The sequence below is a fragment of the Monodon monoceros genome, unplaced genomic scaffold (assembly GCF_005190385.1).
Source record: "Monodon monoceros isolate NGI ecotype Baffin Bay Population unplaced genomic scaffold, NGI_Narwhal_1 Super_Scaffold_21, whole genome shotgun sequence".
Classification (NCBI taxonomy): domain Eukaryota; kingdom Metazoa; phylum Chordata; class Mammalia; order Artiodactyla; family Monodontidae; genus Monodon; species Monodon monoceros.
Window position 1 is genome coordinate 114997529 of NW_021703778.1, and position 14302 is coordinate 115011830.

The following is a 14302-nucleotide window of genomic DNA, read 5'->3' on the forward strand; positions in this document are numbered from 1 at the left end:
TGTGAGTGTGCCGTTACCTTTCCAGATTGGGAAGATAGCCAGCCATCAGTAATGAGGCCTCATCAGTAATGAGGCTTCAACTTGATTCGTCTTAATAATGTAGAATTATTTCTATGATTCAGTAATCAAGAAAATCATTGGCTCTTTGCAGCAGTCTTATGTTAAGACTAAAATTGTTTGTATCTTATTTGATAGAAATTGGGTACTCTGTCAATTAGTAAAAGTAATTTCAATTTATATTTTTGCATTAAAATCACTGGCTAAAGTATTTTTTAAAATCTTTTTTTCATAAGTAGCTCCCATGCAGTCTTATTTGTTTAAAACCTAAAATGTGTTTATCATGTTTGGACTAATTGTTGAATTTATTGAAATTCCTTATATCCTCACATACGAAAAACGGAATAGTTGTTGCTTTTATGTCTGTGCATTGCCATTTAGAACTATAGGTTTCAGCAGAATAAATACAGGGTTACCAAACACTAGGAAAAAGCCTATCATTTGCCTAATATAGTCATTCCTTCCCTCATTCTGCCTTTATTTTTAAAGTTTAAGGTGAATTAAAATGAATTTTAATTGGGAAATTTAAAGACAGTTTTTGACATAACTGGAAATATTTTAGGATAGTATCAAATTAGACTTGAGTTTTAAGTCTCATGAAAATTATATTACATGAAAGCTTTTTTTAGAGTAGGTTTTACTAGATTTTGAAATAATTGTTCTCCTTTTCAAAAAGTGTTAAGATGTTAGATTTTCATAGGACAAAAAAGTTGCACCTAGATTAATGATATTCCCTTTAATCGCATGTAGTTGAAGAGAATATGTGTTGCTCAATGTTGTAAAAATTCATTTGTTAGATCAGGTAATTATTCTGGTGTCAACTTTTGAAAATAAAGATAGGTACTAGCAGTTATAAGCTAATGATTTACTGGGGCTGCAGTACAGGTGCTGAAAGTTAAAAAATGTCTTTTACCAATCTCTTTGAACAGTGAGAAATGTCTATCCACCAAGAGGTTTTCCTCATTATCTTCCCCCAAGAGCTGGATTTTTCCCTCCACCCCCGCATCCTGAAAATAGAAGTGAGTTCCCATCAGGGCTGATTCCGCCCTCAAATGAGCCTACTACTGAACATCCAGAACCACAGCAAGAAACTTGACAATATTGTTGGGTCTTTCCTCAAAAGTAATTTTGACTTCTCTCTCATTTTCAGTTTAAGTAACTGCTGTTACTTAAGTGATTATATTTTTGCTCAAATTGAAGCTTAATGGAATTATAATTCTCAGGATAGTATTTTGTAAATAAAGATGATTTAAATATGAATCTTATGAGTAAATTATTTCCATCTTATTTTATTCTAGATAGTATAATTATTTTAATTTAACACATCCACTATCACATAAACAATAATGAGAGTTTTATATATGTAATCTTGCAGTTGGGGATAATTTGAACTCCAAAAGCTGTGTCTTTATTCCAAGAACTGTATTTACTATGGTTGTAGACAAATGTGAAAGTAACTTTATGCTTAATTAAATAAATATTAATTGATTTAAAGACTTGTTTGGCATTGATAATAATAAAATCAGCTAGTTTTTTTAATAAATATGGCTCCATTAGTTAGTTTCTTTACTTCTGCCGATAGCTTTGAGGCTCAAAACTAATGCTTTATATGGGTCTTTCCCATTCAGTTATCTTAAACAAAAATGCGTTCTCTTTCTTGCAAATAGACATGAACGACCCAAAGCAACAAATTAATACTCTTAAAAGTCAAAAGTTCACTGTATTTTAAAGAAAACCAGGATATTGTCTAATGGCAAATTTCAGAATTTGAATCTTCTTAGTTCATTCACTGATTTCCTATGCAGTTTTTTTTTTTCTTCTTGTTTTTCTCTTCATTTGTAAGATATTTACTGTTTTTAGTGGGGAATGTTGAGATTTACTATAAGGTAACTGTATTGAGGCGGTGTGTCATTTTGAGCTTTGGACTCCGTATCTTTAGAATGTCTCTCTAACTCATGTTTGTGTTCTATTATTAGTCATCTGGCACATTAGTATGATTATGAAAGGAAAGGCAATTAAGTATAGGTAATAAATATTATACTATTTATGTACAGAAAATAGGCTAAATAGGCTTAGAAAAAAGGCTAAAAAGAAAGGATCTGTGTGAAATGCCTGGGTAAAATAATAAGTAGAATGAGGATTATAAAAGCATCATTACATTTGGTGTTAAAAGCCAGATTTCAGGGGGAAATAGACTATTTTTTCAAGTTGGAAAGTGAAAGAAAGAAGAGCAACGAAAGAGGAGTGATGTAGAATGCTCCAATCAAGTAAAATTTTTTTGTTTGCCCTGGGATAGGGGAGACTTGTCTTGGCTTAAGACAGAAGAGAAGGAGAGAGGGGAAGGCAAACAAACATTAGTAGAGAGAGTGGTAATAAACTGAGAGGCAGAATCGTAGAGGAGGCAAGGAGAGCATTGGATGAGAGCATGGTGGAAGGCAAGAAGACTTGATATGGGCTGACTGGTCTAAAATACTTTGGGATTCCAGAATAAAGGAACATAATTAGTTTTAAAGTATATTTTATTAAAGTAATATAAACAAATGGGAATAAATCAAATAATAGTATTTTAGAATGAATAGCAAGTTTTCTCTATTTACTCTTTATCCCCATTTATACATCCTAGTCAGTTTCTCTTTTTAATTCTTATTTTCCTTTTTAATTCTGGTGATTTTAGAATTTTAGAAGATATCTTATACCTCTAATCTCTGATTTATCAACTTAATTTATTAAATTTATCAGTTTGTATATTGATTCCTTGAGATGAAAAATTGGGACTTAATGCACTTGTATTATTACCATCCACATTTTCCTTTCCTCTTCATGTTTGATGTTTATCCAAATTAAAGTTTTCTATTGTTGCCTTTGTAATTTTTAATATATTTAAACCCTATTAGTATCCCTTCTCTTTATTCCACTTCCCTTCTTCCCCTACCCTGGCCAAAATCCTATTTTCTCTTAGCTATACATTTATATTTTCAAGGTTGCTAATAATTATATTATGCCTACAAGCATAACCTGTCTTCTTTTTTTTTAATTTTTTTTTTAAACTGAAGTATAGTTGATTTACAAGCATAACCTACTTTCTGTACTTGGCGCACAGTTGATCTAAAATTTGAAAATCAGGGACTTCCCTGGTGGTCCAGTGGTAAAGAATCTGCCTTGCAATGCAGGGGACGCCAGTTCGATCCTTGGTCAGGAATCTAGGATCCCACATGCTGTGGGGCAAATAAGCCCATGCGCTGCAACTACTGAGCTCGTGCGCCTCAACTAGAGAGCCCGAGTGCCTCAAACTACAGAGCCCACGCGCCCTGGAGCCTGCGCGCCACAACCAGAGAAGAGAAAACCTGCACGCCACAACTAGAGAGAAGACTGTGCGCTGCAATGAAAGATCCTGCATGCCTCAATGAAGGTCCCGCGTGCTGCAAGTAAGATCTGACGCAGCCAAAAATAAATAAATAAATAAACAATAAATAAATCTTTCAAAAAATAAAATAAAATTTGAAAATCATAAGTAGCATTTATAACATTATCATCATTAAATGTTGTTCACCAGCAGGCCAAATCATACACAGTTAACCCTTGAACAACATAGGTTTGAACTGTGCAGGTCCACTTATACCCAGATGTTTTTTAATAGTAAATACTACGGTATTACACAATCCACGGCTGGTTGCAATTTGCAGATGCAGAACCTCGTATATGGAGGAACCTTGAATATGGAGGAACTGCGGATAAGGAGTGCTGACTATAGGTTATACATAGATTTTCAACTGCATGGAAGGTCGGCACCTTTAACTGCCCCCCACCCCTGCCACCCACATTGTTTAAGGGTCAACTGTACAAAGTTTGCATTTCCTTCTCTATGAATGCCAGTATCATAATTTCTGGGCCACTCTGAAGAGCCTGTTTTTTAAACATCAGGGTCAAATGAGTAATTTTTTCTTACCTATTCTCTCTTCCCCCATTTACCAATAATATCCTAAAATAATGACATATTTTGGTTAGTTTTATACTTGGGCCAAGAATACAATCCCCCTGCCCACTTTCCTAATGTAGTTTTTTCCCCCCTCATATTATTTGCCATTATCATACCCTAATTAAAAAAATTCCCTTTCATATCTTTTCTGTTGGATATATTATTCTATATGCATTTGTTAAAGACTTTTATTTTGCAGGCCTTTGTCCTCCTGCTGCAAACCACACTGGTGCTCTCTAGGCCTGGGAATAGAGCCTGCGATTTAACTGATTTCTTGGGGTTGCTCCTGTTTTATAAACCCTCTATCTTGCCGTTTTTTAAATTTAAGTCTTTTGTTTTGCTGGAGTTCACAAGTAATTTCCTAGGAAAGGATGTAGGGAATGTAAAATTTGTGAATCCTTGCATGTCTGAAAATTCAGCCCTCCAACCCCTTTTTTGGGGTTAGTTTATATGGGTATAGAATTCTGTGTCAGAATTTTGAATGTATTGTTCTTTTAATATCAGTTAATTAACATCAGTATATTGTAATATCTGTTGTTGCTGATGAGAAGTTTGAAGGGAATTTGATTCTTTTCTCTTTGTTGGTGACCTTTTTCCTGTGGAAACTTTTAGGATTTTTTTCTTTATCCTTGGTATTCTAAAAAATCACAGTTTGATGCATCTACAAGTGAGACTTTTTTCACTCATTTTTGTGTTCGGGTCCTCTGAGAAGCAGATTCTAAGATGTAATTAGACATAAAGAGATTTATTTAGGGAGAACACCTGTGAAGGATTAAGGGGTGAGAATGCAGAATGAGGTGGAGAAAACCTTCAGACTGTGGTTCAGATTGACATCTGTGAAAAGAGAGAAGGGCAGGAAGGAAGGTTGGGTGGGAAGAGCCTCAGATGACAGTGCAGCTCCGAGAAAGCCCGAGCTGGGGCAGTGGCAGTCCCCAGGGCAGAGACGGCCTATTAGAAGGGTTCCTCATTGGGTAGGAATGGTCTGCTCTAGTACCCCTGCGTGTTCTTCCTTGCCAGAAGCAGACACCAGGGAGGACCTGGGCTTGGCATGAATGCTGAAGCTGCATTGGCCAGAGGCTGTCAGCTAACTAGACTCCTCACAGCAATCTCTCTCCTGGGGGCGTATTTGACTTGTGCACTCCTGGCTCCCACATTGTTAGGCACGTAAACTCTGAAGACTCATGTCTCACATCCTAAAACCCTGGGAAATTCTTTATCTTTGGTAAATTCCTTTTCTCTCATAATTTTCCTCTCTCTCTTTCCTTTTTTTTTTGTTCTGGAAAATTTTCTTAACTGTGCATTCCACTCATTTAAAATTTTTGTTTCCATCAATGATGTTTAATCTTTAAGAGCATTTTTTATTATACCTCTTTCCTTTTTCTTAGATTCTGTCTTCTTTGTAAGGATCTAATACCTTGAATTTCTCCATAGTAAATTAGAGGTTTCTAAAAGCGCTCTTCTGAATTATCTGTTTTCTCTGACGTTAATAATTTTGTTTGCTTATCTTGGCCTTTCTCTCCTTATATGCCTCATAAAGTCGTCCACGTTTAATAAAGATGAACTGATCAGCTGACTGTAGTTTAAACCTTTTTGTATGTAAGAAAGATGGTTTTCTTGTTAGATCTCTTTCTTGAGTGAGGATTCAGACTGGGAGATCTTTGTGTGGAGGCAGGCAGGAGTGGAGACAGGGCATCTGTGACTGACGAGCTTTGTCTTAGGATGAGCAGATAGGGATCTGGCTGACTGTGTGTAGGCCCTCCAGATACCAGAATTAGAAGGGCTTCATCTAGGACACCGCCATTCACACTAGACGCTTTTGCTTGTTCCAGACAGTTTAGTATCTTTAGGGAATATCTATACGTTATTTTAGCTGGAGCCAAATCTTGGCTTACTACCTTGTGCTTGGGGTTGTGTCAGGGGAATGGCGGTAGCAACTATTAGTTATCTGTATACAGATTTTCAGCTAATCTCCCTGTTTTCACACTCACACCTTGGTTCTATACATAGTATATGGACTGGCTCTGAGCCCAGCTTCAGGTTCTATCAGGCAGACTGACTCCCAGCCCCTGATAACATCAGGACAGCATCTGAAGGGATAGTTAAAGGGATAAGGCAACATTCAAGATATTGAACGGAGCATTATTTTGGACTGATATGCAATAGGCTTGGACATTTCAAGAAAGAATGCTTCTTGGTCCTGGCTGGATAACTTTCCCCTCTGTATAATATTTTAAATAGAAAAGTAAAATGTGGTCCTATAAGAAAAGTTAGAAAATGTTCAAAAGCCGAAGAAAAAACAATCATCCAGGGTCATCACCAAAACAAAATCACTTTTTGCATTTATGTTGTAGTTTGTCAGGCCTTTTATCCTTCAAGTATCTTTTGTATTGTTGTAATTATGTCTATAATTTTATATTCTTAAATGTAATCTCCTAATATAAATAATTTTTATGTAGTCATGGTAAAGCTCATTTTTAATGGTTGTCTAAGTTTCCCTTTTGTGAATATAGTTTACTTGACTATTCTTGCTGAGCACTAAAGCTGTTTTCTTTCTTTTTCTCTTTAGAATTTTTAAAGAATTATATATGATAGTATAACATCTAAGAAGTATATACACTCTACCCACGCCTCCCGCCCTGGATTTAGGATAATTCTTTAGGGATATATTTTTAAAATATATTCTGGGACCAGTATTTGGGGCAGGGGAAAGAGGATAGTTAAGAGGAAGGATCACATTCTTTGGAACCAGGTTGGTTGAAAAAAAAATTGACTCTTTTTTTTTTAAACCCAGACAATTTGTAGATGTGGTTAGATGCTATAAAATTATTTTATGAGTATAGTTGGTGATTTTTAGTCTGTTTCTGCAGGTGTGGTTCAGGGTTCATCATGAGTTTACTTAAATAAGCATCTAGCTTGATAACCTTTTCAAATTAAATCTCCTGTTTCTTTCGAAGTAGCAGCTACTTTGACAGAATTTGATACAAGTGCTATAAAAGAGATGGTGGGTTTTTTCATGGAACATGAGAGCTCTCTGATAACTGTTTCTCTATATATTATATATATTGTATATTCATTCATCTGTCTATGGACACTTAGGTTGTTCCATATGTAGGCTATTGTAAATAATACTGCATGAACATAGTGGTACTAAAATCTCTTCGAGATACTGATTTCATTTTCTTTGGGTATATACCATGATGTGGGGATTGCTGGATCATGTAGCAATTCTACTTTTAATTTTTTGAGGGACTTCCTCATAATTCTTCCATAGTAGCTGTACCAGTTTATAGTCCCACCAGCGGTGTACACGGTATCCTTTTCTCCACATCCTCACCAGCATTTGTTATCTTTTGACTTCTTCATAATAGATAGCCTAACAGGTGTGAGGTGGTATCTCATTGTGGTTTTGATTTGCATTTCCTTGATGATTAGTGATACTGAGTTTCTTTTTATGTGTCAGTTGGCCATTTGTATGTCTGGAACAATGCTTGTTCAGGTCCTCTGCCCACTTTTCAAATTGGGTTATTTGTTTTTTTGCTATTAAGTTATATGAGTTCCTTGTGTATTTTTTATATTAACTCCATATCAGATATATGGTTTGCAAATATTTTCTCCCATGTCATAGGTTGCCTTTTTATTTTGTTGATGGTTTCCTTTGCTGTGCAGAAGCTTTTCAGTTTGATGTAATGCCACTTGTTTATTTTATTTTATTAAAAAAAATTTTTTTTTTTTTGCCGTACGCGGGCCTCTCACTGTTGTGGCCTCTCCCGTTGCGGAGCACAGGCTCCGGACGCGCAGGCCCAGCGGCCATGGCTCACGGGCCCAGCTGCTCTGCGGCATGTGGGATCTTCCCGGACCGGGACACGAACCCATCGCTGCATCGGCAGGCGGACTCCCACCCACCGCGCCACCAGGGAAGCCCCCACTTGTTTATTTTTTATTTTGCTTGGCTTTGCTTTTGGTGTCAAATCCAAAAAATCATTCCGAGGACCAATGTCAAGAAGCTTACCACCTGTGTTTTCTTCTAGCTTTATGGCTCTAGGTTTATGTTCGTCTTTAATCCATTTTGAGTTGATTTTTATGTGTGGTGTAAAACAGGGTTCCAGTTTTATTTGCTTGCATATGAATATCCAGTTTCCCCAACACCATTTATTGAAGAGATTATCCTTTCCCTGTTGTGTATACTTGGTGCCTTGTCAAAAATTAATTGGCCATATATGCATGGGCTTATTTTTCTGGGTCCTCTATTCTATTCTATCAGACTATGTTTTTGTTTTTTTGCCCATACCATACTGATTTGATTACTATAGCTTTGTAATGCAGTTTGAAATCTTTAAATGTGATGCCTCCAGCTTTGTTCCTCTTTCTCAATATTGCTTTGGAGTCTTGACTATTTGGAGTCTTTTGTGGTTCCATAGAAATTTTAGTTTTTTTTTTTTTTTTTCTGCTTCTGTGGAAAATGTCATTGGAATTTTGAATAGGAATTGCATTAAATCTGTAGATCTCTTTGGGTAGTATGTACATTTTAACAGTACTAATTCTTTCAACCCATGAACATGGACTATCTTTCCATTTATTTGTGTCTTCCTCAGTTTTTTCATCAATGTCTGATAGTTTTTGGTGCACAGATCTTTCATTTCCTTGGATAAGTTTATTCCTAAGTATTTTATTGTTTTTGATGTTGTAAATGGGATTGTTTTCTTAATGCTTTCTTAATTTCCTTTTCAGATAGGTCATTGTTAATGTTTAGAAGTACAACTGATTTTTGTATATTAATTTTGTGTCCTGTAACTTTACTAAATTTTTTTTTCAGTTGTAACAGTTTTTTGGTTCAGTCTTTAAGGTATACTATACAGGCATACCTTGCAGATGTTGCAGGTTTGGTTCCAGACCTCTGCAGTGAAGTGAGTATCACAATAGAGTCACATGATTTTTTTTGTTTCCCAGTGCATATAAAAGTTGTTTCTATTATACTGTAGTCTGTTAAGTGTGGAATAGCATTATGTCTAAAAAAAAAGTACACACCATAATGAAAAAATACTTAATTACTAAAAAATGCTAACCATCACCTGAGCCTTCAATAAATCATAATTTTTTGCTGGTGGAGGGCCTTGCCTCTATGTTGATGGCTATTGGCTGATCAGGGTGGTGGTTGCTGAAGGTTGGTGTGACTGGAAATTTCTTAAAATAAGGCAACAATGAAGTTTACCACATCAATTGACTCTTCCTTTCATGAATGTTTTCTCTCTAGCCATGCAACACTGTCTGATAGCATTTTACCCACAGTAGAACTCCTTTCAAAATTAGAGTCAATCCTCTCAAACTCTGCTGTAATATTCTAAATCCTTTGTTGTCATTTCAGCAATCTTCATAGGAGTAGATTCCATCTCCACTTTCTTTGCTCATCCAAAAGAAGCAACTCCTCATCTGTTGAAGTTTTATCATGAGATTGTAGCAATTCAGTCACATCTTCAGGCTCCACTTCTAATTCTCGTTCTCGAGCTGTTTCCACTACATCTGCAGTGACTTCTTCCATTGTAGTCTTCAACCCCTCACAGTCATCCATGAAGGTTGGAATCAACTTCTTCCAAACTCCTGTTAATGTTGATTTTTTAAAAAAATTTCTTTCTTTCCTAAATATCTCAATTTTTAAAGTAATTGCCCTTAGGGAGTTTGAGTCCTTTTCATGTAATTCTTATATATATATATATTTTTAAATAATTTTTATTTATGTGTTTATTTTTGACTGCTTTGGGTCTTCATTGCTGCGTGCGGGATTTCTCTAGTTGTGGCGAGCGGGTGCTACTCTTCCTTATGGTGCGTGGTCCTCTTATTGCGGTGACTTCTCTTGTTGCAGAGCACGGGCTCTAGGTGCGCAGGCTCAGTAGTTGTGGCACACAGGCTTAGTTGCTCCATGGCATGTGGGATCTTCCTGGACCAGGGCTCGAACCCGTGTCCCCTGCATTGGCAGGCGGATTCTTAACCACTGGGCAACCAGGGAGGTCCTAATGTTGGTATTTTGACCTCTTCCCATGAATCATGAGAATGTTCTTAAGGACATCTAGAATGAAGAATCCTTTCCAGAAGGTTTTCGCTTTACTTTGCACAGATTCCTCAAAGGAATTGCTTTCTATAGCAGCTCTACCTTACAAAATGTTCTTCTTAAATAGTAGGACTTAAACGTTGAAATTACTCCTTGATCCATGGGCTGCAGAATGGATGTTGTGTTAGCAGGCATGAAAACACATTAATCTCATTGTCCATCTCCATCAGAGTTCTTAGGTGACCAGGTGTATTGTCAATGAGCAGGAATATTTTGAAAGGAATCTTTTTTTTCTGAGCAGTAGGTCTCAACAGTGGGCTTAAAATAGTCAGTAAACCATGCTGTAAACAGAAGTGCTGTCATGCAGGCTTTTTTGTTCCATTTATAGAGCATAAGCAGAGTAGATTTAGCATAATCTACCTCAGGACCCTAGGATTTTCAGAATGCTAAATGAGCGTTGGCTTCAACTTAAAGTCCCCAACTGCATTAGCCTCTAGCAAGAGAGTCAGCCTGTCCTCTGAAGCTTTGAAGCCGGGCATTGATTTCTCTATAGGTATGAAAGTCCTCTATGGCAGCATCTTCCAATAGAAGGCTGTTTCATCTACATTAAAAATCCTTTATTTAGTGCAGTCACCTTCATTAATTGTCTTAGCTAGATCTTCTGGATAACTTGCTGCAGCTTCTATATCAGCACTTGCTGCTTCACCTTGTACTTTTATGTTATGGAGACGGCTTCTTTCCTTAAACGTTATGAACCGACCTCTGCTAGTTTCAAACTTTCTTCTGAAGCTTCCTTGCCTCTCTCAGACTTCCTAGAATTGAAATTAGTTAGGGTCTTGCTGTGGATTAGGCTTTGGCTTAAAGGAATGATGTAGCTGGTTTGATCTTCTTTCCAGAGCACTAAAACGCTCTCTATTACAGCAATCAGGCTGTTAGCTTTCTTATCATTCGTGTATTCACTGGAGCAGCAATTTCAATTTCCTTCAAGAACTTTTCCTTTGCCTTCACAACTTGGCTAACTGTTTGGTCCCAGGAGGCCTAGCTTTTGGCCTATCTCATCTTTCGACATGTTTGATTTAAAGTGAGAGATGAATGACTCTCCCTTTCACTGGAACACTTAGAGGACTTTGAGGCCTATTAATTGTCCTAATTTCAGTATTGTTGTATCTCAGGTAATAGGAAGGTCTGAGGAGAGGGAGAGAGATAGGGGAATAGCTGGTCTGTGGAACAGTCAGAACACACATTTATCAATTAAGTTTGCCATCTTTTATGGGCACAGTTCATGGCACCCCAAAGCAATTTCAGTAGTAACACCAAAGATCACTGATTGCACATCACCATACAAATATAATGAAAACGTTTGAAATATTGTGACAATTACCAAAATGTGACACAGAGATACAAAGTGAGCAAACGTTGGAAAAATGGCACAGGGTTGCCACAAACCTTCAATTTGTAAAAACTGCAGTGCCTATAAAGCTCAACAAAGTGAAGTGAATAAAACAAGGTGTGCCTATATATAATGTCATGTCAATGCAGAGTATTCTTCCTTTCTGATTTGGATATCCTTTATTTCTTTTTCTTGCCTAATTTCTCTGGCTAGGACTTCCAGTACTATGTTGAATGGAAGTGGTAAGAGTGGGCACCATTGTCATGTTTCTGATCTTAGAGGAAAGGGTTTCCACTTTTCACTGTCGAGTGTGATGTTAGCTGTGGGCTTGTCATGTATGGGTATTTTAAAGTTGAGGTACATTCCCTCTAGTTTTGCTTGGTTGTTCCAATTTTTGGCATATGTTCTTTTATTAACCTATAATTATATTGATTCTCCTTTATTTAGAAATGATATAAATGATGTTCTAAAACTTTTATTACCACTTCTTTGTTGGAACTTGTCATTTTGAATTATGGTTATTTCAACCAAAGTTAACTGATTTTCTTTCAACTTAAGTTCAAGTCCTTTTTGATAGTTTTTCAGATTGCTAGATATTTATGTTAACTTTATATTTTGAAATAGTTTTCCCTCAGAGTCTGTTTTATTTTAGTCTTTAAACTTATATAAAGAAATCTTAAAGTCTCACTTAACTGATACTTTCATAAAGTTATACTTATTAGTATAATAGGAAGTATTGTCAAAGAATGCACTATGATAAAAAGAGAACTTAATTTTCTTTTTTTGGTGAAAGGAGTCAGGTAATTACCTAGGTCTGAAAAATTTGGATCTGTAAATTTTTTGACCCCTTGGATTACAAAATGTCCAAATACTCTGTTGATTTTATTAATTTAGTGGAAAACATGATCAAATCAGTGAACTGATAATGTGTTAATTACCTGGTTAAAATCATGCTTGGCACACAGTAAATATTCTCTGTCAGTCATGATATTTCTTAGCTAATTTATCTGTGTTTTCTCAGAAGATTTCACTTAAATGAATGTTTCTTGATTAACTAAAATCCATTCTTTTAAACACAAATATTTATTTTAACCATCTTGTGTGAAAAGATTTCTAAGATGTATTAAATGCTCTATTAACTCACTGCAGAGATATTTTGAATATACTTTCCTATTGATTCAGGGTCATTACAAATATTTATCATTGCTGTGTATTTCAAGCTTGTTATAGGGGTATTTAATTCTGTTTCAAGTTCCTTTACAAATGGCTTAAGATTAGTTCTCTTTTTAGGATTGTAAACTTCTATGCCTTTCACAGTCACCTCTCTCCATTTCTAATCTACTGGAGACTGAGAAACAAGACGAACAGGCTTATTAGAATTATGCTGAACATAAGAATAAATGAGCTAAAAGGAAACAAGTGGCTTTTCTGAATTTGATGCCTTTTAAGCATTAATGCAGGGAATAATCTGGCTCCACAAGCCTTTTTTACTTACTTGTGTATTCTTGGCCACACCCCAAATAGCTGAGGTTTTTTTCTGTAATGTTTTCTGTAACAAAATAATATAAAGAATACTCTTTTACTTATTACCTAGAGAGCAAATTTAACATTTGCCTTAATTTTTTTCAAGAAAAAACATTACAGATAGTTGTCCTCATGCTGCAGAGGTAAGTACTCTTGTGAAAACGATGTGAATATTTTTTGTTTTTCCAGTTAAATGAGTTTATGTATAGTATGTAGGTTTATTTTTCTTGCCTTTTAAAAATGTACATCAATAGCCTCATTATATATATATATATATCCTTTAGAAGTCAGCTTTTTTTACTCCACATTTTTTTGAGATCCATCAAAGTTAAGAAATGTATGTCAAGTTAGTTCATTCTGACCACTGTGTGGTATTCCACTGTGTGGCTTTGCCACAATAACTTTATTCTGTTATTAATGGTCATTAGGTTGCTGCTGACTTTTCGTTATAAATAATGTGGAAATAAGCCTTTTAATATTTCTTTGTCACAGAAGCAGTTTTCTAGAGCTATAGTTTTCAAACTGGGGTACACCCCCTCAGAGTATGCAAAGAATTTCCGAGCAGTATACAGGTATGCTTCTAGGAAAATTCACAGAATTTCACCTTCCATGTATATTCTTCTTCAAAGTTGTTCTGCCTAAGGAAGAACTTGTGAACAAGGTGCAGATTCTCCTTTCCTACTGTTCATTTTGCAGTTACCCTTCTCGCATGTATAAAATGAGCACACACCTTTAACCTGGTCCTAGTCTTCTTATGATGATGCATCATACTAAGGTGTGTAAACCTCTGGAGCTCAAGAGACAATATGAAATATTGGTGTCAGTGCTGAGAAAGTGAATAACTCTAGTGATTGCTTTCAACCAGTTGACTTATCTAAAATAATTTTTGGTAATAGACCAGTGCTTTTTTTGGTCCTAAAAGCTCAGAAGTTCAAAGAATGGGTGACATTGCTGTAACAAAACTTTCTCTTCTCATCTACTTTATGTGAAAAAGATTTTTAGCACTTGTTTTTATAAAAATGAAAATAGGAATAGAATGAATGATGGACCTGACTCATGTCAGGAACAAGTAATATTCATCCATGGAATATGAACTATTTGGGTAAAAAAAAAAAGACCCAGCCTTATCCATTTCATTAAGAAATGCAGTTCTAATAAGTTTCTTTATACTAATTTAAATTTATAATATTTATATTTTTGATCAATTATATTTAATATGTATAAAATCTAGGAGAAAAAATTCAACATGGCTTTTAAGAAAATAATCACACATTTTAAATTCTATGGGGTTTTTTTGCAGAAAATATGTAAG

The 14302-nt window shown here is 35.6% G+C and overlaps 1 protein-coding gene across 12 annotated transcripts in view; it reads left to right on the forward strand.

Annotated features, from left to right (window-relative positions):
• MIA2 (MIA SH3 domain ER export factor 2) overlaps positions 1 to 2104 on the forward strand; it is a 110530-nt gene extending 108426 nt beyond the window's left edge. For 8 of the 12 annotated variants that reach the window (XM_029236724.1, XM_029236725.1, XM_029236727.1 and 5 more), the window contains one exon: positions 987 to 1317. In XM_029236724.1, coding sequence (XP_029092557.1) covers positions 987 to 1153 — 167 coding nt within the window. In that variant the 3' untranslated portion in view covers positions 1154 to 1317. Of the gene's footprint in view, positions 1 to 986 lie in introns of all 12 variants that reach the window. The other 4 variants (XM_029236728.1, XM_029236733.1, XM_029236732.1 and 1 more) reach the window with 2 other exon arrangements.
• Positions 2105 to 14302: the final 12198 nt, after the last annotated feature.